This window comes from Panthera uncia (assembly GCF_023721935.1).
Source record: "Panthera uncia isolate 11264 chromosome E2 unlocalized genomic scaffold, Puncia_PCG_1.0 HiC_scaffold_20, whole genome shotgun sequence".
In the NCBI taxonomy this organism is placed as follows: domain Eukaryota; kingdom Metazoa; phylum Chordata; class Mammalia; order Carnivora; family Felidae; genus Panthera; species Panthera uncia.
Genome location: NW_026057589.1, coordinates 19,499,683 through 19,526,550, shown reverse-complemented (window position 1 = coordinate 19,526,550; position 26,868 = coordinate 19,499,683). Strand labels below are relative to the sequence as shown.

Below are 26,868 nucleotides of genomic sequence, written 5' to 3'. Positions count from 1 at the left end.
CAGTCATTTTACACGCAATGAAACACAAGTCAGGACATTTCAATGGCTGATGTAGGCTAACTGACTTGGATGTGTATCTTGTACATTTCTGTATGCCTACATCTTCGAAAGCAGAGGATAAAGAACATTGATAAGATAAATAAGCAACAGAAAATTCCTGTTTTATCAGTTACCTTGAAGTTTGCCAGAGTCCCTAAGGTTTAATATTTTTATTTATCAGCCTGAGGAGTCCTGCTTCCTGAAATGGATTTTCCAGGAATATTTAGACTTCCAAGAGATCATGTCCCATTAGCATCAACCACAACATCACTGTTATGTTTTTTTTTAAACATGCTTAATGGTTCTGTCTTTTTTCACACAACTGGGAAAGTACACTAAATACAAACCTGGAATTATTCTGAAGAGCATGGGTCCTTGTCACTACACACAGAACAGAGACTTTTAGACTATGATAACAGCTTTTCGCCCAGCCGACCCTGAAAATTCAAGTGAAAGAGTGGGAAACCTATCCAGTCTTCTAGAGGCATGATTCCAGGGGATAGTAGACATTCATGTGGATAAACGTCCCATTGACCAACTGTATTTTCTACCTTCAATCTGTTTGGGGTTTTTGTTTGTTTTGTTTGTTTGTTTCCACTGAAGAAGCTTGTTTTCCATAGCACTCCAAAATTGCAACACGTGCCAATTTACATCTTATTTTAAGAGAGAATTTCACTACTGGGTTCATGTAAAAGGCAAAATGGACCATTTTGAGTCCATTTCTCAGTAAATTGAGAAGGTCCCTGATTGGCTTTCATGCACACCTCAAATTTGCCTTCATCCCAGCGGGTCACAGCCTCAAGGTGATAAACTCCCCGCAAGGGATTCCACAGCGGATGCCTCACCTTGGCAGGACTTTCTGGGTCAGGATATCGGTGGGTAATCCTAATTAAAGCCCCATCCGAGCTCTAACTTCACAACCAAACAAACCAGTTTTACAGCACAGAGGAATCTAATTTGGCCTCACACTTGCAGTGGAAAAAGAAACACAAAAGAAAAAAAAGAAAAGAAAAAGCTGGCAGCTGAACTAACAAACTACTGCCTTCTGGACACACTGCCAACTTGATCCAATTAAGAAACATTAGCCATCTAATGACAGATTTGAAGACAAAAGGCTCAGATGAGATACGAGTTTCTTGACAGCAGCCAGGCAAACCGCAAAATTTCATCCTAGGTAAGAGTCCCTTCGACATTAAAAAAAAATACAACAAAGAGCAAGGAGAGGCTGACATTGCAAGTTTCTTGCACATTCTAAGGAATAAGAGCCCGAGCCTAGAACACAGCCAAACATTAATCTGAGAGTAACGTTCCGTTTCAGCCTGAAGAAACCTATGGAACTTTCCTGTGTACAACGAAACACACGAAACACCGCTGGTCTGCAGATGCCTATTTAGCCTGGGAAATGAGCGAAATCACAGCTTAGGCACATGTCACTTTCCCAGTCCGTCTTAACCACCGGCCCCTTCAAGAGCATCTCATGAAAAAAGCAAACCAAAACACTGTAGTGAAAGACACTTGGGGATGCCCTTTCATTTACTCCATGCCAAGTATTTTATCTGGAAACCTACTTTGAAAAAGTGACGCTGAGGCGAGGCAAATGCCAGATCCTGCCCTGAGTGAGAGTTGCAGTGCCGTCCGCTTACCTGTGATCAGCACCGCCTTTTGATCCACAGGTAAAAACTCGTGGCCAGATAAGTAAGCACACATGAGGAAACAGGACAGGGGGAAGAGGACCCAGCCCCAGAAGAGGGACAGGCTGAGCAGGTAAGCCCCTGCCCAGAGGCCCCCCAGGCAGACCACCTTCCCCCCCACCTGCCCCGGGCTCTTCTTGAGTTTGTAAAGAACTATTCCTCCCAGTGCTGCGGGGACAGCCAGGCAGAGCCATGCTGTCTCAGAGAAGGTACTCATTCTCAGAAACGCCCTGCACCTTTGTGTGCTCAGGACCAGCGAGACGAGTGGGCAAAGGCTGGCTGGAGGCAGCCTGGGATATATGAACAGAGAGTCAAGGAGGGAGGGGGAGAAAGGAACCCCGGCACGCTTCGGATGAGCACGGATTAAGCACACTCACGCAGGCATGTATTTCCTGGTGGGTCATTGAAACCGGGGAGCCGATCCCTATAAATACCAGACCTCTTCCCATTCAGCAGCTCCCCCAACGCCACCTGACACATGGAAACAACACATGACACGTAGACGTACTCACCCACAACACACACACGTTTTTTTCCTTTCCGTGACCTCTGGAGAGATAACCAGGTGGATAATAATTGACAGAATTCAATCCAAACAGTGAATAACAAGACCTTTAGTTCACAGAAAAACTCTTCGCCGGCAGGAGCCGGTGGTGTGACTGTCAAATTCTTTTTCTGACTCAGGCGTGTGTGTGTGTGTGTGTGTGTGTGTGAACGCAGGCAACCAGAGAGGTCTGGAAGATCTGGAAGGGAAAGGCTGTCCTGAGTTGGCATTCCTGCCATCCATCTCCCATCTCCGACAGGCTGAAATGTTGAATGGAGAGGAATATAAAATCCAGAGGAAGAGATTTTGGCCGATGTGCTGGTCTTGCCAGAGGGGAGGCATGCCAGGCAGAGATAAGAGCAAGGCTAATACAACCACCACGGTCACTATCTATTGGTATTTATTTGTGCCGGGGGCCACTTTCCTTCGCCTACTTATCCATTCATTCTTCCCTGAGATCCTTTCCTCTGCCGAGCTCTGCTCTAGGCATTGGGACTCGGCAGTCAGTACCCTCAGTCTCTTGGAATGTAATCTCCTTGCGAGGTAGATTCTGGTTTTGTAGTGGTTTTACAAGAGAGGACACTGAGGCATAGAAGGTCAAGAGACTTGCTCAAGATCACAAAGTGGGGGCATCAGGCAGCCTTGTTCCAGCGGCTCTGAGCCCCTCTACTGCCTGCTTTAGGCAAAATATAAAAGGCAATCAGTATATTATGTACTGGTCCCTCCCTGTTTTAGCCTTGTTTGAACCTCATAAAAACACTTCAGGGTGGGTATTACCATGCTCATTTGCAAAGAGGAAAATTGTAGCTGGGAGAGATACTTTCCTTTTATAAGGGCAATGGTACCTGACCGCACCATAAGTCACTGGCTCAAGAGCCAGCTCTTTGGAACCCTGACACCCTACCAACCACCAGTAACGATGCCGACAGCCCCAGAGGGTGCCACCACTGGGTTGGGCTTGGGGCGTGTCTTCTGTGTGCTCGACACCTGGCTGAGAGGCCGGAATTCTGATAAAGACTGGGTGTTGGCATATCCAGAGGGATAAGAAAATATCTCACTTGGGGGGTCAGATTACCTGTTTTCAAATCTCACCTGAGCCCTGGCACTTAATACGTAGAGAGTCGGGTGGGTGACTCCACCCCAATAGACCCCTTCTCAGCTGTAAAATAATAAAAATACCGAGGTAAAGGCACTTAGCTCATCCTGCCTGGCACACCAGAAGGAACCCCAGAAATGCTGGCGATTCGTGCTTTTTATCAAGAAAGGAAGAACTTCAGGAGTAGGATAAAGTGCCCAGGGGAATATATACTCGTCCCCAACTATGGCTGAATATAGCATGTGCTGAGGGGCCAGGAGGAGGACAAGGACTCCAGTCACGGGTGACGTGGGGGAGGCAGGAGGAGTCTATCTTGTATGGAGGTAGAGAGAATTGGGGACAGGGAGTTGGGGAAATTGTCTCTGATCTCAGATGAGCCTTGCTCATCTGCCCTCAGCCCGCCCAGTTGCGAAGGCAGCGCTCCTGGGCTCAGAGCTATCTCCAGGCACAAGGGGACCAGGTGGGAAGCAATGACTTGTGGACCTTATCGTATGGTGGAACTGGGTGGGGTGGTGACAAAGCCCTTACAGGGGTCTTATGTGGGGCAACGGCACCTCCTGTCTGCCCTCCCAGCCACACAGACACCTGCGGTGGGGAGACGTTGCTGGCTCCAGGCCAGGAAACAGTGGGGTGAGGATCTGAATTCCTTGGCTGGACCTGAGATCTCCTTCTTTCCACACACCCAGCTCCCTTCCATCAGCCATGTGCACATCCCAGGTGCGGGCGCCTCCCCGGGCCTCGTGGCCTCAGCAGCCCAGGAGGATTCAGTCAGGATAGCTGTGATGTCAGATAGCTTTCTAGGTGAGGGTGAAGGATTGGTTTTGGCTCTTGGCTGGGGCCCCTGGCTCTTTCTCAATGGGTCCCACACTGGGGCTGGGGCTGAGCACCCTGGTGGGTTTCCAGATATGTGCACGCCCACCAGAGATGAAGCAAATCTTCTCCAGGTAGCGGCCCCCAAGGCTTCTCAGCTGCTCAGTCCTGGGGCTCCGTAGGGGCGGGCCAAAGCTGCCATGACATGGAACTCTAGGTAAGGATGTTCCTTGCCCTCCGACAGGGCCGGGGGTACACATATTAGGAGGGTGAGTTGTAAAGCCTCATGGAACTGAGTTCACATCCTGACTCAGTTACTTCCTAGCCTTTCCGTGAGGCTCTGTTTCCTCTTCTAAAGAAAGGGAGCCCAGCCCTAGGGTTGTTTTTAAAAGTGAACAACATGAATCTTGCATTGCACGTGGCACTAAATAGCCACTTTTCTCTTTGTTGGGCACACTCTCAGCCTCTTAGCCCTTTTCACCTGGGAAGGAGGAGAGGTTCCTGCCAGCCTTCTCCTCACTCATTTATTTCTCCATCCAGTTCGCCACACAGCACGTCCCCTTGCCATCCATCTGACACGTGCTTAAATGTCACTTCTCACCTCCCAGCCTGAGTATCTTCCATCACCACCATATTCACCCCTTACCTGCAGTTAGCTCCATTCATAATTCTGAACCCAGATTGTTTATTTTTAAAATTGTTCTGTCTCAGGGGCGCCTGGGTGGCTCAGTCGGTTAAGCGCCCGGCTTCGGCTCAGGTCATGATCTCACAGCCCGTGAGTTCGAGCTTCGTGCCGGGCTCTGTGCTGACAGCTCAGAGCCTGGAGCCTGTTGCAGATTCTGTGTCTCCCACTCTTTGCCCCTCCCTCACTCACACTTCCCTCTCTCTCTCCCTCTCCCTCTCTCTCTCTTTCTCTCTCTCAAAAATAAATAAACATTAAAAAAATTTTTTTTAATTGTTCTGTCTCCCCCGATAGACCATGAATAAACTTCATGAGGGCATGAACCTCATCTGGTTTTTGGGTTTTATTCCCTGCGCACTAAATGCTTAGCCTAGTGCCTGTCCCTTTGCATGTACTTTATTTACACTCATTGAAAGAATAAGGAAAGAGCAAAACTCTACAGAGTGCCTTCTGGGTGGCACATTCTGTACCGGCCATGGAGGAGTTCAGCAGTGAGTAATATGGATCCAGTTCCTGACCTTGGCATACAGCTGCTGCAGGAGCCGTGACTAGTGAGGCTGGATGGTGGGGGGAAAGGAAGGATTTTAGCCAACTGGGAACACAGAGGACCACAGGGTCCTAGTCCAACAGAGGGCGGTTCTGCCTCTGAATGAGGACTTCCTCTCTCTGGCTGAGCTGATTTGTATCTCCTTTTTGTCCCCCTCATTTTGTTTTAGAGCTGTCCTTGAGGCCATCCTTTCTTGGAAGTGTCCCCCCCCCTTTTTTTTTTTGCAAGTTTATCCTTAGCTTTCCTAAGGGAAGGAGGCATTTGGATCAAGTTGTATTCTTGCTGGGGTGCCTGGGTGGCTCAGTCGGTTAAGCGCCTGACTTCGGCTCAGGTCATGATCTCACGGTGCATGGGTTCAAGCCCCGCATGGGGCTCTATGCTGATAGCTCAGAGCCTGGAGCCTGCTTTGTATTCTGTGTCTCCTTCTCTCTCTGCCCCTCCCCTGCTCATGCTGTCTCTGTCTCTCAAAAATAAATAAATATTAAAAAAAAAATTTTTTTAAGTTATATTCTTGCTAATGATGCCAACAGGTCAATGTGCTGCTTCCTTCTACCGACAGAGGTGCCTTTTGGAAGGCACCTTCTGAAGACAAGATATCTTACCCAAAAGAGAGGATTTCCCACCCTGGGCCAAAGCAAACAAACAGAAACATTGCTGAGAATCCTAAAATGAAGACTTTCTTAGAATCCGTGACTCTTGAGTATAGAAGGGAATGTGAAGAAGTAACTTTCCATTGGACTCTGTCTGTAACATCTCCGCTAAGTGGTCATCTTGTCCACGGTCAGTACACCTGTGATGACAGGCACAGCAAAGCCTTTGAAGTCTGACTTTCCAGTTCTCCTCAGGGCACCCATGTGGTTCAGTCGGTTAAGTGTCTGACTCTGGATTTCGGCTCAGGTCATGGTCTCACGGTTCGTGGGTTCGAGCCCTGCATGGGGCTCTGTGCTGACAAGTGTGGAGGTTGCTTGGGATTCTCTCTCTCCCTCTCTCTGACCCTCCCCCACTCATGTTTTCCCTTTCTCAAAATAAATGAATACACTTAAAAAGAAAAAAAAAAAAGTTCTCCTCTAGACCAAGCTTGACCGTGGTACTTGTCCTTTCTTTGTCACTTGGAGTCACATAGACTGCATCTAGTTCCCGCTTCTTTCAACTATTTGAAGATTGCTTTCTTCCTTCTCCAGGTTGATAGTCCTCATTTCTCTTAACTGCACCTTATACACAGCAGAATATGGTGCAACGTGCCTGAGGCAGCCACATTGTTCAGAGTTCAAACATTTAAAAAATCATGTTGTTGCAATAGCTGAAGAACATGTCGTTTTGGTGAATGTAACCGGGGTGGTCTTGCTGGTAACCCAAGTTTTGTTGTGGTTCTTACACTTTTAGATGATAAGTAATGTTTTAAATGTGGATTTGGAATTGTACAAATATATATCTCATTCTCCATCTCATACTGTCAGAGGGTAAAACACCAGGAGAAGACAACCCGAAGTTGGGACTAGATCAAGTTGTTCTGTTATTGACATGTGTGGGGAGAAGACGTCTAAACTGCACAGTTATAATTAATTCCAAATAGGTCTATATCTTATTGATTTTATAGGATTACAGGGCACCTAATTTCTTCTAATTTCTGTAGATGGATGTTTTTTTAAACCATTGTTCTTTCTAAACTATATGCTATACTATATATACGTATTTTTTTAATGTTTATTTTTTTGACAGAGAGAAAGAGAGAGAGAGATGGGGGTGGGGGGGGACAGAGGATCCAAAGCAGGCTCTGTGCTGACAGCAGAGAACTCGATGCAGGGCTCAAACTCACAAACCATGAGATCGTGACCCACGCTAAAGTCAGACACTTAACCAACTGAGCCAACCAGGCACCCCAGGCTATGCTATATTTTTAAGTATGTCTGAGCTGCATCCCCCATTTTTGATATGTATTATTTGCATTATTGTTCAGTGGAAAATGTTTTATTTATTTACTTTACTTTTAAAAAATTATAATTCAAGTTAGTTGACTGAAAAATATTTTATAATTTCCACTAGGATTTGTTCTTTGTTACATGGGTTATTTAGAATTGTATTTAATAATTTCATATGGGAAATTTTAATGATATATTATTGCACTTTCTAGCTTCATTTTACTCAAGTTGAAAAACACATTATGTGTGATTTCAGTCCTTTGAAATATCTTCAGTCTTACTCTATGGCCCATCACACAGTTGATTTCTATAAATGCTCACATGTGCTTAGAAAGAATGTATATTCTGTGGTTGGTTCCACTGTTCCATGCATATCAGTTAGGTCTTTCCTACCTCTCTGATTTCAATTGTTCTGTATTCTTACCTTTCAGATATGTCTTTTCAAAGCAACATGTACTAGGCACTTTTTTTTTCTTTTCCAGTATAACAATCTTTGTCTTTTAAGTAAACAACTTAGTTCCTTTACATTTAATATAAGTATTGATATGTTTAGCTTGAAATCTTTTGTTTTACTATTTACCTTTTGTTAGTCCCTTCTATTCTACATTACCTTTCTTCTACTTTCTAGGCTTCCTTTGAATTAATCATTCTTTGTTATTTTTCCATGCTCCCCCTTCATTACCTTGACAGTTGTGCACTCTTTGTGATGCTTTTAACAGTTACTTAAATGACTTCTCACAGACCAACGTGACTTGTTATTTTTGCTTTCTTGGTATATACCTCATGCCAGGACCTTTGAACACTTGTACACCGCTCCCCACCATCTGGATGTATATGGTATAGTTGTCGTAATCCCACAGGATGTTTTTATATTTGTTTTATAGAGTCAACATTCATTTATATTGTCCAACAAAGAAGTTACTCTTTTGCGGCTTCTCATTCCTTCCCATATCTCCACGCTTGCCCCTGAGATCACTTTTCTTTAGTATAGGTGCTAGTGATAAAATCTTTGTTTTTGTTTTTCTGAAAATGTTTTCATTATCCATTTTTGAAGGATGTTTTCACTTCAAGAACATAGAATTTCAGGTCATCAGCTGTTTTCTAGCAGTATTTTGATGGCTTTGAGGAGATAGGTGTTATATTTTATCTGGCTTTATTGGATAAGCTCTCAGCAAGAGAGTTGATCCTGTTTATCTTATCAGCCATTAACAGAAGCAAAGTTCCTAAGTCTTTTTTAAACCATCTGGTAAGGCTCAACTCTCCCTATGCTTGTAAGATATTTTATTTTTATCAAAATGGAAACACTGTTAAATTTGATGTTATTAAGATTGGGTCCACTACTCCCTCCTCCTAGCAACACATCATGGAAGAATCTAAGTGAACCTTCTCATAGCTTTATAAGTGTAAAAGCAAGGCATTTCATAAGATATTTATTCATTCACCACGTATTTACAGTGTTCTTACTATGTGCCAGGTGCTGTTCAAGGTACTGAGAATACAACGGTCAGTAAAATGACTTGGTTCCTGCCCTCAGAGAGGAACCTAAATTCTATTTAGGGAGCAGACCAGTAAATAGACAATTACAATATAGCTATCAGAGACATACCTCAGGAAACCTTCTTTCAAGTTGATATTAGTCATCTGACATTTCTGTATCTTGCCAACAGTAATATCAAAAGTGACCTTGTCAAATCCCTTACTGAAATCCAAAATCAGTGTGTTTATTCATTCCACCAATCAGTAGAGGAATTCTAATATGAAATATTTATTTATTGATCAGTCATGTTAGGTCCCAGTAACTGTTGATTCCTCTTCTAAGATTACCCAAACCATTCTTTTTCATAAGACCCGCAATGAGAATCAGTTCCTCTCTCTTCCATGGTTTTCAGAAGACATTTTCTTTCTCTTTTTGAAAAAGACAAAAATTGGGAGCATAGGGCTTGCAGAGCTCAGAACTGCTTCTTGGAGTAATTAATCCATGAATATGCCCATGACATCGAAGGTGTTTGTAAATAAAATCCAAGTCTGAATTTTAGCATTATAGAGAAAGTTATCCTACCTATAAGTTTAGAAGTTTTTATGTTGCAAAACTCTTCCTGTGTAATCTTCTTAGAAATCTTTCATGTGATTCTTGCCAGTAATTTCCTGGGACTGTAACTAAATAATTGGACTGCAACTAAATAATAAAACTGCCTAGATCAGTATTTCCCAACTTTTGTACTTCATAGATCTGTGCAATCTTTTCAAAAGGTGGGGGGTAGACATTGAATCTCCACTATTTAAGTTTGCCAAGTGAAAATGCATTTAAAAATCAACTATCAACGGGAGTGCCTGGGTGGCTCAGTTGGTTAGGCGTCCAACTTCGGCTCAAGTCATCATCTCACAGTTCGTGGGTTCGAGCCCCACATGGGGCTCTGTGCTGACAGCTCAGAGCCTGGAGCCTGCTTCAGATTCTGTGTCTCCCTTGCTCTCTGCCCCTCCCCCACTCATGCTCTGTCTCTCTCTGTCTCAAAAATAAATAAAACATTAAAAAAGCTTTTTTAATAAAAAAAATCAACTATCAACGGTCCACAAAAGAAAAGATATTTTAACATTAAAGAAAAGTAGACAGTGTCAGAATAAAATGTGGTCTCTTATACTGAATAAATTAAACTTTATGAGAAACTTCTTATATTGTCCTCATTTTTCAGAGAGCCCCCCAGAATGGTAAAAGTTTTGTCACTAATTGGCAGCAAGCAATGGACTGTCATTTGGGAACAAAAGTGAGAAAGGTATAGGGCCCTGCTCTTAAGACAATAGAACTTCACACTCATGAGACTTAAGGAAGAAGTTAGAGATTCTGTCAACAGGAAGTGGTGTGCTAAATCCTGATATTTTGATCTCTGATCTTGTTCTTGGGTTCATTGCTTTCTCTTCTTAGCACTAACCACAGCAAAGAGCAGAACGGCGTCAAGAATGAAAAAGTGAAACCCACACACATTACCATACACTTATTAACCCATTGTCCTTACCTCCCATACATTGTGTATCAAAACAATAACATTAGTAAAGAGCCAGCTTGAAAGATCCCTGAGTTCTATTTTGACTTATCCACTTATTTACCGACAAGGGGTCTCCACCTAATACAGATCTACTTCTCAGAGATACATTAAGGAATCAGCATGTATACAAATCTTTCTGCCCATGTATCCAGATCTCTCTCCCTTCTCCTTTTCCCTTAAATGTCTTGAAATGAATCTATAGCCTCTGTCTCTGTCCTCACTTCCTTTCCACCCTCTTGGGAAGGACCAGAGTATGAAAATTCTACCCTGAATAGAGAAGAGAATAATGGCATGAATGCCCCACTCTCAATGACTGAATGAATGTTTTGCCAGCTTCTTCCTGCAGCAGAAGGAAGGCCACGGATCTCCTTCCATGTCTGTCAGCCAAGCCCGAGCAATCATTCCATCAAGGCACTGATGGTAACATGACTTCTGAAAGCAATTATTTTTTTTTTAAGTTTATTGATTATTTTTGAGAGAGAGTGAGAGCACGAGTGGTGGAGGGGCAGAGAGGGAAGGAGAGAGATACTCCCACACAGGCTCTGTGCTGACAGCTAGGCTCAATCTCATGAACCGGGAGATCATGACCTGAGCCGAAATCAAGAGTCAGATATTTAACCGACAGCCACCCAGGTGTCCCTGGATGCAATTCTTAAATGTGGTCTAGAGACGGTAACCACTTTTCACTGGTCCATGGTGACCTGATGGATTGCATTAAGTGCAATCTACTGATCTTCATAAGCTGAATTCATACAATTTAAAGGATTACCTTCAGAGACTATAGCTTTCCTCTCTTTTTGGCATTAAAATACCTTTTGGTGAATGAAATGGTGGTGATAGGATATCACAGGCTAGTTGTTGCTTCTGTTTTGATGCCCTTACGTGGCAAAATTAAAAGCTGGCAAGCCTACATGTCTCCCCAAGTTTTGGTGTGAAATCTTCCCAGTGTTCAAAATTCAAAAACCTAGGAGTCTCACTAACAGACAATACGGTAGCTTTGAGTGAGCTAAGTTCTGAAATGCAGCTCTGCTATTTACTTGACTGTGTGAACTGCCCTCTCTGTTCTGAGCCACAGTCTTGCACCAACAGTGGGATAATAATTTGTACCTCATATTGGTTATAAAGCTAATATATGTAAAAGGCCTGGCATATCAGAGTTTTCAATGGCAGCCATTATCACAAGGATCTTCTTGGTGTCAACAAAAACTCCTTTCTTTCAGTTTCTGTCCCTTCCTTCTAGGGACTTACAAATTGAGAAGAAGTGGATGAAAGCAACCAATGTACAGTTTGGCATGGCTTCCCTCATATAGTCAAGGCTCCCAGGCTGGAAGTTCACAGAAGAAAACATACTTGCATCTGTATCTCCAGAAGGGAGATTAAATCTAGGATGAGTCTATTAGAATGACAACATTTCAAAATTTGGGAGCACAGCTGAATACCAAAAGTAAATTACACCATAAGCCAGATGTTCCAGGAACTTCTTTTCCATTTTTTTTTTCCTTTTGCCTGAAGGGAAAGTTTGAGTTCATAAAAAAAACAATGAGCAGAAATTGCTATTGCAAAATTGTTCATGGTTATTTAAAATGAGCCCATTTGAAAATAATCAAAGATGTGCATGATGATTTATAAAGGAAGTTGTTCATTTCAGTGTTATTTATCATATGTAAAGCATAGAAGCATCCTAAATGGCTAACCATAAAGGATTTGTTATATAAATTACAGTACTTTCATTTGATGGACTGCTATATGGCCATTAAAAATCATGTTGTAGGGGTGCCTGGGTGGCTCTGTCGGTTGAGCCTCCAACTTCGGCTCAGGTCATGATCTCACAGTTTGTGGGTTTGAGCCCCACATCGGGATCTGTGCTGACAGCTCAGAGCCCAGAGCCTGTTTCAGATTCTGTGTCTCCTTCTCTCTCTGTCCCTCCCCCGCTCATGCTTCGTCTCACTCTGTTTCTCAAAAATAAATAAATGTAAAAAAAAAATTTTTTTAATCATGTTGTTGAAGAATATTTAATGACTTGGGGAAATGTTTGCAATATTTCTTGAGAAAGGAGGACAGCTTACAAAGTAGAATATATAGTATAATCATATTTTGTGTCCTGATAACCCAGGTATCAGCTAGAACTTTCCAAACGTTGGGATCCAGATAATATTGGCTCAAATTCCGTATCCCACAGCCTTGCCTAGGTTTCTTCCAGATCCTAGGGACCTACCCTTCCAGAATTTTTTCTGTGTCTTGTCAGTCACTGCCTCTCTCAACCATTCTGGATTCATTGTGAAATTCAACTTCTCTTTTCTGTTTGCAAAACAAAATGTATAGCAGTAAAGTCAACTGTAGTGAAGTGCCTCCTAGTTTTAAAGACCTGGGAGTTGGGCCTGGGAGAGAAGGAGGGGTAGAGGAATCATGTACGTCACTGTAGTGGGGTGAATAGTGGCTCCAAAAAGATATGTCTACGTCCTAGCGCCATGCACCTGCGAATGTGACATTATTTGGGAAAAAAAGCGTCTTTGCCAGTGTAATCAAGTTAAAGATCTTTATTTGTTCCTTATTTTTTAATTTTTTTATGGTGAAAAATTTATATTTAGGTTTTACCAGCTGGACTCAGTCTACATGATCCCATCTTTGTTGGCATGTCCAAAGCATCATAGTCAGGAGCCAGTTGAACATATGCCTTTTTTTCTTTCCATTGGGCCTGATCAGCATGTTGACGTTGGCCATGTCAATGTCACAGAGCTTCTGCACAGCCTGTCTAATCTGGGATTTATTGGTCTTGATACCCACAATGAACACAAGTGTGTTGTTGTCTTCTATCTTCTTCATGGCTGACTCGGGAGTCAGGGGGAACTTGATGATGGCCTAGTGGTGAGCTTGTTTCTCCTGGGGAGCTCTTTTGAGGATATTTGGGCTGTCTTCAGAGACACAATGTCTTGTACTGTCAGAGTGTGAGTGACCTGTGGATCTACTTTTTTGTGTGACTGTGGACGCCTTTCAGCACTGCTTTCATGGCCTTCAAAGCCTCTGCTTTGGCTTCGGCTTTGGGAGGGGCAGGGGCTTCCTTCTTCACTTTCAGTGAAGTTAAGGATCTTTAGATTAGATCATTCTGGATCAGGATGGACCCTAAATCCAATGACAGGTATCCTTATAGGAAATAGAAAAGAAAAAGGGGGGGGTGCCATATGGGGTGAAGGCGATGTAAAGATGGAGGCAGAAATTGGAGTGATGTGGCCACAGCCAAGGAATGCCTGGAGCCTCCAGAAGCTGCAAGAGACAAGGAAGGACCCTCCACTCAGAGCTTCAGAAGCAGCATGACCCCACCCACACCTTGATTTCAGACTCCTGGCCTCCAGAACTATGAGACAGCATATTTCTGTTGTTTAGGCCACTCAGTCTCTGGTAGTTTGTTGTGGAAGATAACACAGCCACCACAGTGTGTAGAACACTGACAGGAACTCTACCTTCTAAGAAGACCCTTCATGTCTTCCTACCTCCACCACTGTGGACCCCACTGAGCTCATAGGTCCTTCCTTGAGCTTTTCCCACTCTCTCTTTAACCCCCTCCTCTTCCTCCTTCCCTTACTGTCACACCACCTTCAGCTTCTCCTCCCTCTACCCTGCAGAGTTAGCAGCTCACAGCTCACTCAAGTTCTGGTTCAGGATGTGTGTGTTCCAGAAGCACATCACAGCATCTCAGTGAGGGCAGCCTCACCCTTCTAGTAGCTGAGCACACTCATGTTGGAATCCCCTTGACTCAGCTCTTTGACTCAACCCACATCCAATCTATCAAGGAATCTTGCTGGCCCTACCTTCAGAATAGACCCCCTACCTGATCACTCCACTGCTGCCAACCTGGTCCGAGCCGCCATCACCTCTCACCTGGAATGCAGCCACAGCCTTCTGATAGATCCCTCTGATTCCACCCTTGTCTCCTTACAGTCTACCCTCAACCCAGCACCAGAGAAATCATTGGATAACCTCGACCCTGTCACGTCACCCGTCTGCTGCAAACCTGCCAGAGTCTCCCCATCTCACCCAGAGTCAGTGTCAGAGCCAAAATCCTTAAATGGCTCCACGGCCACATGTTTTGTGCCCTGTAGCTCTTGGACCACATCTCTGACTTCCGTCTCCTCATTCACTCCATTTTAGTCACAAGGGCCTCCTTGCCAGTCCTCAAACATACTCCTGCCGTGGAGGTTTTCCCTCAGCCTGGAATGCTCTTGTACACTCGCCGAATTTCCTGGCCTCCTATATTTCCTTGCTCAAATGTCTCCTGCTCAGTGTGCCCTGCCCCACACTTCCTTTCCTCTTAACATGCTCTACGTTTTCCCATGAAAATAATGTCAGTAACAAATGCATGACAACAATAACAAACTCTACGATCGGTCAATCTATCTACCAAAAGTGAAATAATCGCCATGAGGGCGCTGATATACTTATTTAGAATGAAATATGAGGGGCACCTGGGTGGCTCAGTTGGTTGAGCATCTGGCTCTTGATATTGGCTCAGTTCGTGATCTCACGGTCATGAGTTTGAGCCCCGCGTCGGACTCTGCACTAACAGTGCAGAGGCTGCTTGGGATTCTCTGTCTCCTCTCTCTGCCCCTCCCCTGCTCTCTCTCTCTCAAAATAAATACACATTTTTCAATAAACAAAATGAAATATGAAATCATTTTTTTCTAACAGCTGATCATTAAGCATCACTTGGGGCATATAAGTCAAAAAGAATTCAAATCCTTTTATCTGGCTGATGGATTTGGCAAGGTGGAAGGCTGTGCCAATTATATGGTGAATATCTTCCATAGGTTGAATGAGGTATATCGGTCACAAAGTTATTGTAAAATATATTTAAGACACTCGATAAGATTAAAGTATTTAAGCAAAAATATTATCCTGCGATTGTATTGAAATTAACTGTTTTGATTTACTCAGCTGGAGTACACCTAGTTAGTTAAACAGGATGCTTCTTAATGAAAGGAGAATGGCCATTCACAGAGCCAACCCACTGGTAGGCAGAGGCCCCTGCCCTAGTCTCTCTCTCTTTCCACATTCCCAAGTCCTGTGGTCCATGTGGTGCCCTGGCAGTGTTCCAATTCACATCCTACCATCAGCTTTGCCTCACTCCACAGGACTTGAGAAAGTGGTACAGGAGCATGGTGTTTTTAGACCCCGGAGGGGAGGAAGTGAGTGAGAGGGAAGCTCCATGGCCTGGCCTCAGGATGGATTGTCTAAGAGATATTCACACTCCAAAGATGGCCAAGATTAACCTGATGGCACCCTGGGATACTACTCTTTCGGGAGGCCCTCAGGAAAATAGAAAGGAAGCAGAAGGAATGGGAAGAGAGTATGGGTCCAAGACACTTTGCAAGGCAAAATTAAATGGATATCTGAATGAAGGAAAAGAAGATGTCAAAAAAATGCAGCCAATGCCAGGTATTGCTTGAGATAAGGAATACACCTTTGGACATGAGGTTCACACAGGTGGATGGTCCCCATAAATACCTCCTAGGGGCAAGCTTATACATGTTCGGGGGTCTCTCGGGCTGGGTTCAGAGTTGAAACCAAGATAACTAATGACTTCTTTTAGGCAAAGGATGTAGATGTAGAAGAAAAGAAAGCTGGAGGTTGAATCGTGGGTTGTACCCAGTTAAGAGCTGGGAAGAATATACAAAAGGGCCAAAGAAAGAAAATGGAGAGGACGGGATGAAGGATGAGGAGGAAAAGACTGAGAGGAGCACAGTGAGCAGACTGAGAGAGCATTCTCTCAAAGGAGAAGGGGTTCCAAAGGAAAAGGGGGTCAGTGATATTGCCAGTGACAGAAATTCAAACACGAGGCGACTAGCGAGGAAAGGTTCTTTGCAAAAAAGAAAACCTAAACAAACGGCAAATTTTAATTTGTCTTGCATAACTGAATCCCTAATGAAACATCTGCACAAGAATTGCATTTAGTATCATATAATGAACTGGTAACACGGACAGCATTGCCTTTTGTAGATGCATCTGAATAGGACACACGTTGCTCTTTCAAGAAACACCACCTGAACGTTCCTTACAAACAAGGATGGAGAAATCAAAGGCACTTCATTTCTATACCTTGCATGCCTATTCATATTATATTGTACTGCCATGGTCTCTGAGGGAAGAACACCTCTGGGTATGCAGTGGGTTAGGTAAACACCCACTAAATATTGATGCCTGCATAATTAGAATGACTAAAATAATCCTGGCATAAAATTACCCGAGCAGTTAGACGAGAGACAAAATGAAGTAATTTGATCATGAAGATTAATACAAGCTGACTCTCAGTTTTCAAGGCAGCTAATTGGAAAGCATTTATTATTCAAACCTTGCTTTTCCTTATGCTTTGTACTCTCTCCTCCTTGCCCTGAGAAGGAGGAAGGTGACAGCAGAGTCCGGGGCGGGGGGCGCAAAGCCTCCATATTGAGATGGTGGAAAGGAGAATTATGCTTATTTCCCTAAGGCAATGGCTCCTCAACTTTTACCTGTATTGACTTTGCTTCCTATGACACGCTTCTGTGGGCATGTCCAGGATGATGGGCCATTCTGTCCTCTCCTACTCAAACAACATTGCAATTACAATGAGACTGACAATATTGTAGGTGTAATCTGTTTTTAATGACAGTTGTATGGAGATGTCTAATTTACATATCATAAAATCCACCCATTTAAAGGATACAAATCAATGGTTTTTAGTATTCGCACAGGTGTGCAGCCATCACCACATTCCGTCACTGCAGAAAGGAACTCTGTACCCATGAGCGGTCACTCCCCATCTCACCCCAAACCTCCCAGCCGCTGGCAACCACCAATCGGCTTTTGGTCTCTATGGATTTGCCTATGGACATTTCACATACATGAAATCATGCAGTATGTGGTCTTGTGTGACTGGCTTCTGAAGCTGGCTAGTAAAAACACGAGCATAATGTTTTCTAGGGCCATCCATGCTGTAGCCCATATCACTACAGACGGCCCCTGACTCCAGACTTACAGGGGTGTGACTTTCGATTTTTCAACTTTCTGATGGTGAGAAAGCCATGGGCCTTGGGTAGAAACCACACTTGGAATTGGGAATCTGGAATAAGGATCTGTTCCCAGGCTACCAAGTTTTTGGATGATCCTCTCTCGTGACTCCAGGCAGCAGCAGCAAGCCAAAGCTCCCAGTCAACCACGCGATCAGGAGGGTGAACAACTGAGACACAACCATCTGTCCGCCTACAACAGTTCCGTTTGTCACTTTCAGTACAGTATTTGACAAATTACACGAGACACTCACCACTTTTATAAAATAGGCTTTATGTGAGATGATTTTGCCCGACTGTAGGCTAATGTAAGTATTCGGAGCACATTTAAGGGAGGGGACGCTAAGCTGTCATGTTCAGTAGGTTAGGGGAATTAAATGCAGTTTCGACCTACGATATTTTCAATTTACGATGGCTTCATCAGGGCATAACCCCACTGCAAGTCAAGGAAGACCTGTACTTGGTTGCTTTTTACAGGTGAATAATACTCTATTCGTATGGACAGACCACATTTTATTTATCCATTTACCCACTGATGGGCATTTGGATTACTTCTTCGGAGTGCTTATGAATAATGCTGATGTGAATATTCCCGTCCAAGTGTTGCACACGTAGTCTTGAAGATGATCTATAACAAAAGCAGCTAACATTGCCCAGGAGGGGTCTGAGGAGGACACAGACCTCACCTCATTTCATCAGTTCGGGACTCTTCTACACAGAGCCAGGGTTCCAATCCCCACTGCTCTGACTCTAAGGTCTGTTCCTTACCTCCTTGCTATACTTGCTCTAAGCCTAAAGACTAGAAACGTAAGTTATTCATCACTTCATGCTCACTACTATACTATAGGTGAGACATTAATATGACACCTCCTAGCTGATCACAACACATCCTGTCTGAACACCACCACCCCTGAAAGTGTGGCCTCCTGGAGAAACGATCTCGAGGGGCAGACAGACACCCTCAAAGTGTATCAGTGTTTTCAGATGCTGCGGTGGCCTGAAACCACGGCAGAGCTCTGAGGAAGCTCCAGCAGCAGTCAAGAGGTTAATTCTGAGAAAAGGGTGGAATATGGGGGTCTGGATCATGCCCTCTCCCACCTACAGACTTCTGCTGTCTTGCCAATTCCTCCTGGACAGTCCCAATGTAGACAATGGTCTTTCCCTTCAGATTAATTGGTCTGAGTACTATACAGAACTGTGTCTCCCTTTTCCTCTCCCTCTCCTCTCCTTTCGATCTCCACAAATATCATTAGTCTGCAGTGCCTCTTTATTCCTCAGGCATGTGGCATTCAATCCTGACTCTATGCTTTTGCCCTGTTATTTTTTCCACCAAAATGTTCCTTTCTTCTCTTCTTGGGCCACCTCCTACTTGTTCCTTAAGGCTCAGGTCACAAGCCACTTCAGGAACTGTGTCCAAGGGAATCAGTGGGGTTGGACAGAAACCCCACTGCTCAGCAACCCAACATGGAGCACCCTTAAAAAGCACAGCACTGGGGCTCCTGGGTTGCTCAGTCGGCTAAGCATCCAACTTTGGCTCAGGTCATGATCTCCTGGCTTGTGAGTTTGGGCCCCGCATCGGGCTGTCCGCTGTCAACGCAGAGCCTACTTTAGAAAACTCTGTCCCCCTCTCTCTGCCCCTCACTCGTGCATGCTTTATGTCAAAAATAAATAAACATAAACAAATTTTTTTAGGGGCACCTGGGTGGCTCAGTCCATTAAGCGTCCCACTTCAGCTGAGGTCATGATCTCACGGTTCATGAGTTCGAGCCCTGTGTTGGGCTCTGAGCTGACAGCTCAGAGCCTGGAGCCTGCTTTGGATTCTGTCTCTCCCTCTCTCTCTGTCCCTCCCAAGGTCATGCTCGCTCGCACACTCTCTCTCTCTCTCTCTCTCTCTCTCTGTCAAAGATAAACATTAAAAATTTTTTTAAATAATAAAAACTTTTTTTTTTTTTTTTTTTTAAAGCACAGCATTACAGGATTCTGGTGCGTAGCAGACGCTACTGGTGTCTTGCTTTCATTCCCTCACACCTGGAACCGGAAAAAAACTAGGGTAAATCAGGGACACGGGAAAACATATAGACATACATAAACGTGGAGACTCCGAGCTAGAGAGTTGAAAAGACCTGGAGAGTGACTATTCAGTAGTTTCATGGAGCCTCATCCATCATCCATCCACCTATCATCCATCATCCATCTATCCATCCCAGCAGTACTGACTGAGCTGAGCACCGCCCCCCTCCCCAGTTACCAGGCACTGTGCTCAGCCCTGTGGGGACACAAAAACGGAGGCGGAAGTCTAAAAGCAGACAGTGGAGGTGGGATAGCAGTAGGGATGACCCTGCAAGGGCTCCCGCGAGGCTGGAACACTCGGGTTGGGCACCTGAGAGAGATTCCTGGAGTGGACCTGCTGGCCCAGCCCAGGTGAGGATGGACGAGACACCCGCACATCATAGAGATGCCGAGACCTCCGGGCTTCCTAGAGAGGCCCGGAAGTGGCTCCAGGGGGCCGGCCCGACGGCTCCCGCGCGGAGCGGGGGTGGTCGCGGCGGACGCACCGGCCTGGGGCGAGCGTATCTCTCACGGCCTGCGTGCGCTGCCGACTCTCGCCACTGTGAGTGGGCCCCGGGCCTGGGTCGGGAGGGCCACCGCCGCTCCTCCGGGACCCGGGGCCGAGCCGGCTGTCGGTGACCCGGCCCCTACCCGCGCGTCGTGGTGGCCGGGGTGGGACGAGCCGGGCGGCAGGTGGTACGGGGCGCGGGAGTGAGTGACGTCCACCCCGGTGATGGGAACGGCCTTCCTTTTCCAGCGCTCTCTCGGATTCCAGCGAGCCGGGCGCCGCGTGGCTTTCTAGAATGTCGCGAAGACCTCACACTCTGTCTAGGCGCTGGGGGTTTTCTTTTTTTCTTCGTGTGTGTGTGTGTGTGTGTGTTTAACAGCAGACACCCCCCCCCCCCCCCCCCCCCCCCAAGCTCAGAGTTTGCAGCAGGCATCTGTATCTAGCTAGACTTGATCACTTGTCATTTCGCAGTTCCTAGAAATACTACCTTTCCATAGGACGGGTGGTTCCCACTTACAGTGGAAGTGTGAGGTTCCCACTTAAAATGAATGTATTTCTTGTAAAAAGGTGAATAGATTTAAATAAAACATAATAAGTAATAGTAGCAGCGGTGGTACAGCCTTGTCTCAACCCCAGGGGGGCGACACACAGGGTTAAGAGTCCTGGCTGGGAAGTCCGGCAGGCCTGGCTTCAAGAGCTAGGTCTAGCTCAACCTGTACAACTTGCATAATTTGTAGCCCAGTGTGTGTGTGTGGGGGGGGGGGGGGTAGTTTAAGATATTTTTTTCTTCCAGCTTTATTGAGATAATTGACCTAACACTGTAAATTTAAGGTTTGCAATGTGATGATTTGTTATACTGTGAAATAACCAAAATAAAGTATGTTAACATCTCAGGCACCTCACATAATTATTGCGTGTGTGCTGAGAACTTTCAAGAGCTACTCTTAGCAGGTTTCAGGTATATAATACAGTGTTGACTGTAGTCACATACACTGCTGTATACTAGTTCTCCAGAACTTACTCTCTCTTATTTTTGGAAATTTGTGCCAGCTCATTTCCTCCCAACCCCCAGTCTCCAGTAACCACAATGCTACTCTCTGTTATGAGTATATCGACTTTCCAGTTAATTTTCTTTTCAAGTGTATTTGGCCTTTTAGGTTGTATACCTCCCACCCCCTTCACCTGTATCAGGGTTACTCTCCTTATCAACATCTTTATTGCTTTGCTTGATATTAAACACAAATAATTTTTAGATCACGCATGGAATTTGAACAGCACCATTTCTAAACCCTCTAGCCTCAATGTATTTTCCTGATCTCAATCCAGTAAGAGCACAGTTACCTTTTGCCTCTAGGTAGTACTTGGGCAGTAATTTAAAACACACCATCACAGGGTTAAACTACTTGGAGTTATTTTATCTTGCTTAAAGCAAACGTAGTAAAATTTTATTTTTATGAAAGCAGTCTTCAATTCTCCTATCTGTTGTGGACTCCAGTGGCACCTAGATTTGTATATTACATTATAATACCAGAGGGTTAGTAACGTCATCAACTTGAACTCAAGGGATGAAGGAACTGTGTGCATAATCTAAGGTTCTTATTACTGATCCTTTGCATTTAATTAGGTCTTTGTAAGTCTAAGGTACCCGTAGTCATTTTTATGAGTTTTCTCATAACTTCCCTGTGAGATGTCAACTTTATTACCCTCACTTTATCTTAGTATTATCAAGAGGTCAGGCGGATTTAAATTTCATTTTTTCCTGTTTGTAATTAAGATTCCTTTTTTTGGATCATGTACTTAACTTTAACCCATATCTGATAGAATGACTGCTCAGATAGATGTGACCCTTCCCCCGCTCCACCCAGAGGAAAACAATTACTAAGCCGGGTTTTGAAAGAGCCTTAAAGTAATTGTGATTATAAACATTGGCCTGAGTGCCCAGCCCCAGGAGGAATCAGATGGTAACTAATTAATAAAACAGAAGCCATGAAGAATGTAAAAGTCAGGCAGCTAGTTGAAGAAAAATTGTATACGCTTCTTCTCCCTTCTGCCTTAGTGTTCTTGGAAGTTTGTTGCAGTTTTCCGGGAGATGTGTTTACTGCGGTGTTTTTTGTTTTTTGTGTTTTTTTCCTGTGCTTTTTGATGTAGGGAGCCAGGAAGCAAGAAGGCAGCTCCGGGTGGGGATGTTAATGGCTGGTGATCTGTGAAGGTTTTACCCACCTGGTGGATAGGCTTCTTTTCCTCGCCGTCTCGCCCCATCATTACTTTTCCCCTGTTCATTGCCACCTTTCTCGTCTGACCCCTTGATCAGGTCAGTCATACAAGTTCTCCTCTCGGATCCTTGTGGCAGTAGTTGGAAGCTGATGAGAAGGAGGGTGAATAGACCTGGCAGGTCCTCTGAAGCATTAATAACGTGCACTTGTACATTCCAGCATGATTAATGTGCACATGTGCCATGACTGACCTGTGGTCCTGTGACTGGTCCGGAGTGGGTGGTTTCAAAAACAGAATAATTAAGAGATTAGGGAGAATTTCTGTTGGGATTTTCTTAATTGGACTCTGAGGCCTGGTCCATTTTCTGATCCCTTACCGTGGAATTCTTGTGGAGATACTAAGAATACCTTGGGGCGCCTGGGTGGTTCAGTCAGTTTGGTTCAGTCAGTTGAGCGTCTGACTTCAGCTCAGGTCATGATGTCACAGTTCGTGGGTTCGAGCCCCACGTCGGCTCTGTGCTGACAGCTTGGAGCTTGGAACCTGCTTCAGATTCTTTGTCTCCCGCTCTGTCTGTCCCTCCCCCGCTCTCTCTCTCTCTCAAAAAAAATAATTAAACATTAAAAAATTTTTTAAAAAGCTTAGACTTTGTTATCTGGCATCCTATTAATCAGAACTCTATTAACCAAACAGAACGTTTCCAAAGCCTGTGTGTGTCGCTTGGGTTAATGGTGGCACACCCCTCAGACTCCGCCTGGGTGCTGCCCACTGCGGCCTCACTCAGTTGCTCTCCGGCTCACCTCCTGATTTCAGCAGAGCACCCTGGCATTGCGTCCTTACTGGTAGGCCTCTAGCACAGCCCCATCACCTCTTACCCAGACCTTGCCGGTTTTCAGGCTCTCCTTCCCTCCGGGAAAAGTTTGATCTTTTGCAAGGACCAGAGGGCGTGTGGCTGTTCGGTTGTCTGCAGAATAGAATTCACGTTCCCCTTCAGGAGCTCAGAGGTGTCTCCAAGCTGACCCCAGGCTATCTTTCCCGCCTGAATCACTATATTTGGCCAACACAGCCTTTCCCGTCACCATTCTGTTCATTCATGATGCTCCCTCAGCCTGTCTCAGCCCGCCTCAGTCCTCTTGTTGTCACCCTTCAGCTCTGATGCCCACTTGGCAGTGAAGTCTTCTCTGATGTGCTCTTCGGAGTCAGTTTCTCTCCACGCCCAGCTCGGTGCTCCCACGGCACCCTGCTTACACCGACACGTGACAGCAATCTTGTTTCCTCCTTTTCACCTTGTAGTTTAGCTGCTTCCAAAAGCCTCACTCCATCGTCAGCTCCAGAATGCAGGAGTTCCGTCTCATTTAGCTTTGTGTTGTTTTCATTCCGTAACCCAGGCTTTTGTTTGTTTGTTTATTTACTTAGAGAATCGCAAGCAGGCTCCACGCTGCCAGCATGGAGCCCGATGTGGGACTCATGCTTACAAACCGTGAGATCATGACCAGAGCCAAAATCTAGAGTCAGATGCTTAACCTACTGAGCCACCCAGGCACCCCCCAGAATTTCTTAGGAGAGAAGTTTAATGAAAATGGCAATGTTAAAGAAAGAAAGAAAAGGAAGCGGCAGTGTTCTTTGACTTACACAGCGATGACTCTTACACACTGCAGAGCCCTTCATCATTTGTGCCCAAAACAATTTTACTCAACTGGGTGTATTCACAGTGTTCAAAATCACCCGTAAATTCAACAAATATTTGTTGAACATCTGCCACGTGGTAGGTTCTGGAAAAGACATGTTATTGGAAAAGGCAGAAGGTCTCAGTTCTCATGGAACTTATGTTCTATTGTAAGGAGAGCAATAGTTTAAAACAAAAAAGATACTTTCAGGTGATAAGATGTGCCATGAAGAAACAACAGCAGTATTTAAGGTCAGGGGCTCTCCCTTAGGGCAGTCAGAGAAGCATCCCTGACTGAGCAAGTGACATTCAGGCAGACCTAGCGATTGGGAAAGGTACAACCGGGCAAAGAACAGGCCTTCCCACTAAGGTGAAATAGAAGGTGTGTGTAGCCCTCAAGTTGCAGACGGGCTTGGCATCTCAAAGGGAGTCCAGTGGGCGGCGGGAGAACGCCAGATGAAGTCAGGGAGGGAGATTGCCACCACATCACGGAGATACAGGGAGGAAGTCTGGGTTGAAATATCAGTGAGTGACATCCACTGTGTTTAGAAACAGCCTCCGTAGCTGTCCCACCAACTGACCTCTCTCCGCATGGTGGACTGGTTAGCTTTCCTGGCCATCTCAGGTACTTAGTACGGTTATGCAGAAGAACTCATCAAGCATTTCCGCAACCCTGTGCTTTTGAGAGATGTGACCTTGGTACGTGGAAAGGTAATGGGACAACCAATCCCCAGACCCTTAGAGCTCCAAGCAAAGGAAGTGTGAGAAATGACATCACGGAGTGCCCGTCCTCTGTCGGGCGTTCTGCTGAGTCTTCATAAGCCTTGTTATCAGCTTCCCTTTTCTGATGCAGCACTAGGCCAGGCGGGGTCAGTAACATTGTTGCATTTCTTTCTACTAGGTCCACTGAGCTCCTGACAACCACCTATGGACTCCCGCAAATCCCCGAAGGAAACGGTCCTTATTACAGGAGGAGGTGGCTATTTTGGTTTCCGGTCAGTGCATCGATAAACACGTCTGTGGAATTATTTTATTGGTAGTTGCTGGAAAAAAAAAATTACAGCTTATGACTCTGACATGACATGAGGACAGTGTAGACTTTTACTCATTTGAACAGTGTTAAACCAGAAATGAACTAGGTTGCCCACTGCTCAGACATTGAAATTCAGAACTACAGATATATACTACTTTAAGAAAGATTCTTTGTAATGGCATTAAATTGGGGGCGGGTGTAGATAACGCGCCCACCAAAAACATTTTAAAATAATGTTTATTCTGTTTTTTAATGTTTATTTATTTGTTTTTGAAAGAGAGAGAGAGAGAAAGTGAGCAGGGGAGGGCAGAGAGAGAGAGAGAGGGAGAGAATCCCAAGCAGGCTCCACGCTGTCATCACAGAGCCCGATGCTGGGCTTGAACTCACGAACCATGAGATCACAACCTGAGCCGAAACCAAGAGTCTGAGGCTCAAGTGCCTGAGCCACCCGGGTGCCCCCAGATAATAAGTTATACCTTTGCAGCTCTGTTATCATTCATGAATGTCCCAAAGAATGGATGGTGGGTTCTAAAACAGAGGGGGAAAATGGAACCTGTAGTTGCTACCATCTACGTGAGAAGATAGAAAAAGCAAGGATACGGGGATCCTCAGTTTTGAATGTTCGCGTGCTTACATGAGGGATTGTTGCACAATGAACACGTAAAGCGAGGGCACTCAGGATAAGCCCAGAAGACTTGGGTCAGCCCCACATTGATTGGTGAATTATTTTATGCAGTTTTCGTCGGGCATAGCTTAGTCACGATTCGATCTAACTTGCTTTTCCTCGTTTCAGCCTAGGCTGTGCTCTGAACCAGAGAGGATTCCACGTGATTCTCTTTGACATCAAAAGCCCTGCTCATCCCATGCCAGAGGGAGTCAAGTTTATACACGGAGACATTCGCCACCTCTGTGATGTGGAGAAAGCCTTCCAGGATGTGGACATTGCATGTGTGTTCCATATCGCCTCTTACGGCATGTCGGGGCGGGAGCAGCTGAATCGAAGCCTGATTGAAGAAGTCAACGTCGGGGGCACAGACCACATCCTCCAGGTTTGCAGGAGGAGAGGGGTGCCAAGGTTAGTTTACACTAGCACTTTCAATGTCATCTTTGGAGGTCAAGTTATCAGAAATGGAGATGAATCTCTGCCTTACCTACCTCTTCACCTCCATCCTGATCACTACTCTCGGACCAAATCTATTGCAGAAAAGAAAGTGCTGGAGGCCAATGGTGCTACCCTGGTGAGAAGTGATGGTGTCTTGAGAACCTGTGCTCTGAGGCCGGCTGGCATCTACGGGCCTGGAGAACAAAGGCACCTTCCCAGGATAGTGAGCTACATTGAGAGGGGTCTCTTCAAGTTTGTGTATGGGGATCCTGGGAGCCTGGTTGAATTTGTCCACGTGGATAACTTGGTCCAGGCTCACATTCTGGCCTCAGAGGCCCTGACAGCTGCCAAGGGCCACGTGGCCTCTGGGCAGCCCTACTTCATTTCGGACGGCAGACCCGTGAACAACTTTGAGTTCCTCCGGCCTCTGGTGGAGGGCCTGGGCTACAGGTTCCCATCCATCCGCCTGCCCTTGACCCTCATATACCGTTTTGCTTTCCTGACAGAAATGGCTCACTTCCTTTTTGGTCGGGTCTACAACTTCCAGCCCTTCCTCACCCGCACAGAAGTTTACAAAACTGGCGTCACACATTACTTTAGTCTAGAGAAGGCCAAGAAGGAGCTGGGTTATGAGGCTCAGCCATTTGACCTCCAGGAAGTAGTCGACTGGTTTAAAGCACATGGCCACGGCAGAAGTCCTGGGGATCATGCCTCCGGGTGTCTTGTTTGGGATGGGCTGACGGTCTTCCTCTTGGTCATAGTGGTTCTCATATGGCTGCCTTCTCCTGTGGTTCGATCACTCTGAAGGAGCTAGAAACATGGATCGGATCACACTTGTTGAGATGGTTTTCAAGAAACACAGTATTAAATAATGTATCTCTATCTAAATAAAT

At 45.2% G+C, this 26,868-nt stretch overlaps 2 protein-coding genes across 6 annotated transcripts in view; one reads left to right on the top strand and one right to left on the bottom strand.

The window, feature by feature from the left end:
- Positions 1-2,161, bottom strand: part of HSD17B2 (hydroxysteroid 17-beta dehydrogenase 2) — a 90,872-nt gene extending 88,711 nt beyond the window's left edge. Inside the window, exon 1 of one of the 2 annotated variants that reach the window (XM_049622465.1) lies at positions 1,683-2,161. In XM_049622465.1, the coding sequence (XP_049478422.1) occupies positions 1,683-1,947 (265 nt within the window). In that variant the 5' untranslated portion in view covers positions 1,948-2,161. The remainder of the gene's footprint in view (positions 1-1,682) is intronic. The other variant, XM_049622466.1, reaches the window with a different exon arrangement.
- SDR42E1 (short chain dehydrogenase/reductase family 42E, member 1) lies at positions 1,757-26,868 on the top strand. Of its 4 annotated transcripts, XM_049622462.1 has the most exons (4): positions 19,943-20,017; positions 22,112-22,274; positions 24,742-24,835; positions 25,667-26,868. In XM_049622462.1, exons 3-4 carry the CDS (start codon positions 24,768-24,770, stop codon positions 26,778-26,780), a joined length of 1,182 nt encoding a protein of 393 aa, XP_049478419.1. In that variant the 5' UTR covers positions 19,943-20,017; positions 22,112-22,274; positions 24,742-24,767; the 3' UTR covers positions 26,781-26,868. The 4 variants fall into 4 exon arrangements, with proteins under 4 accessions (XP_049478421.1, XP_049478418.1, XP_049478419.1 ...); XM_049622464.1 differs by lacking the exons at positions 19,943-20,017; positions 22,112-22,274 and adding an exon at positions 1,757-1,803; XM_049622461.1 differs by lacking the exon at positions 22,112-22,274 and having other exon boundaries at positions 19,929-20,017.

What these genes read in the sequence shown, in the direction of transcription:
- SDR42E1 (XM_049622464.1), top strand. Translation starts at nt 24,768, where the DNA reads ATGGACTCCCGCAAATCCCCGAAGGAAACGGTCCTTATTACAGGAGGA. An exon ending in GGTGGCTATTTTGGTTTCCG is followed by an intron (nt 24,836 to 25,666) that starts GTCAGTGCATCG and finishes TCCTCGTTTCAG; the next exon opens with CCTAGGCTGTGCTCTGAACC.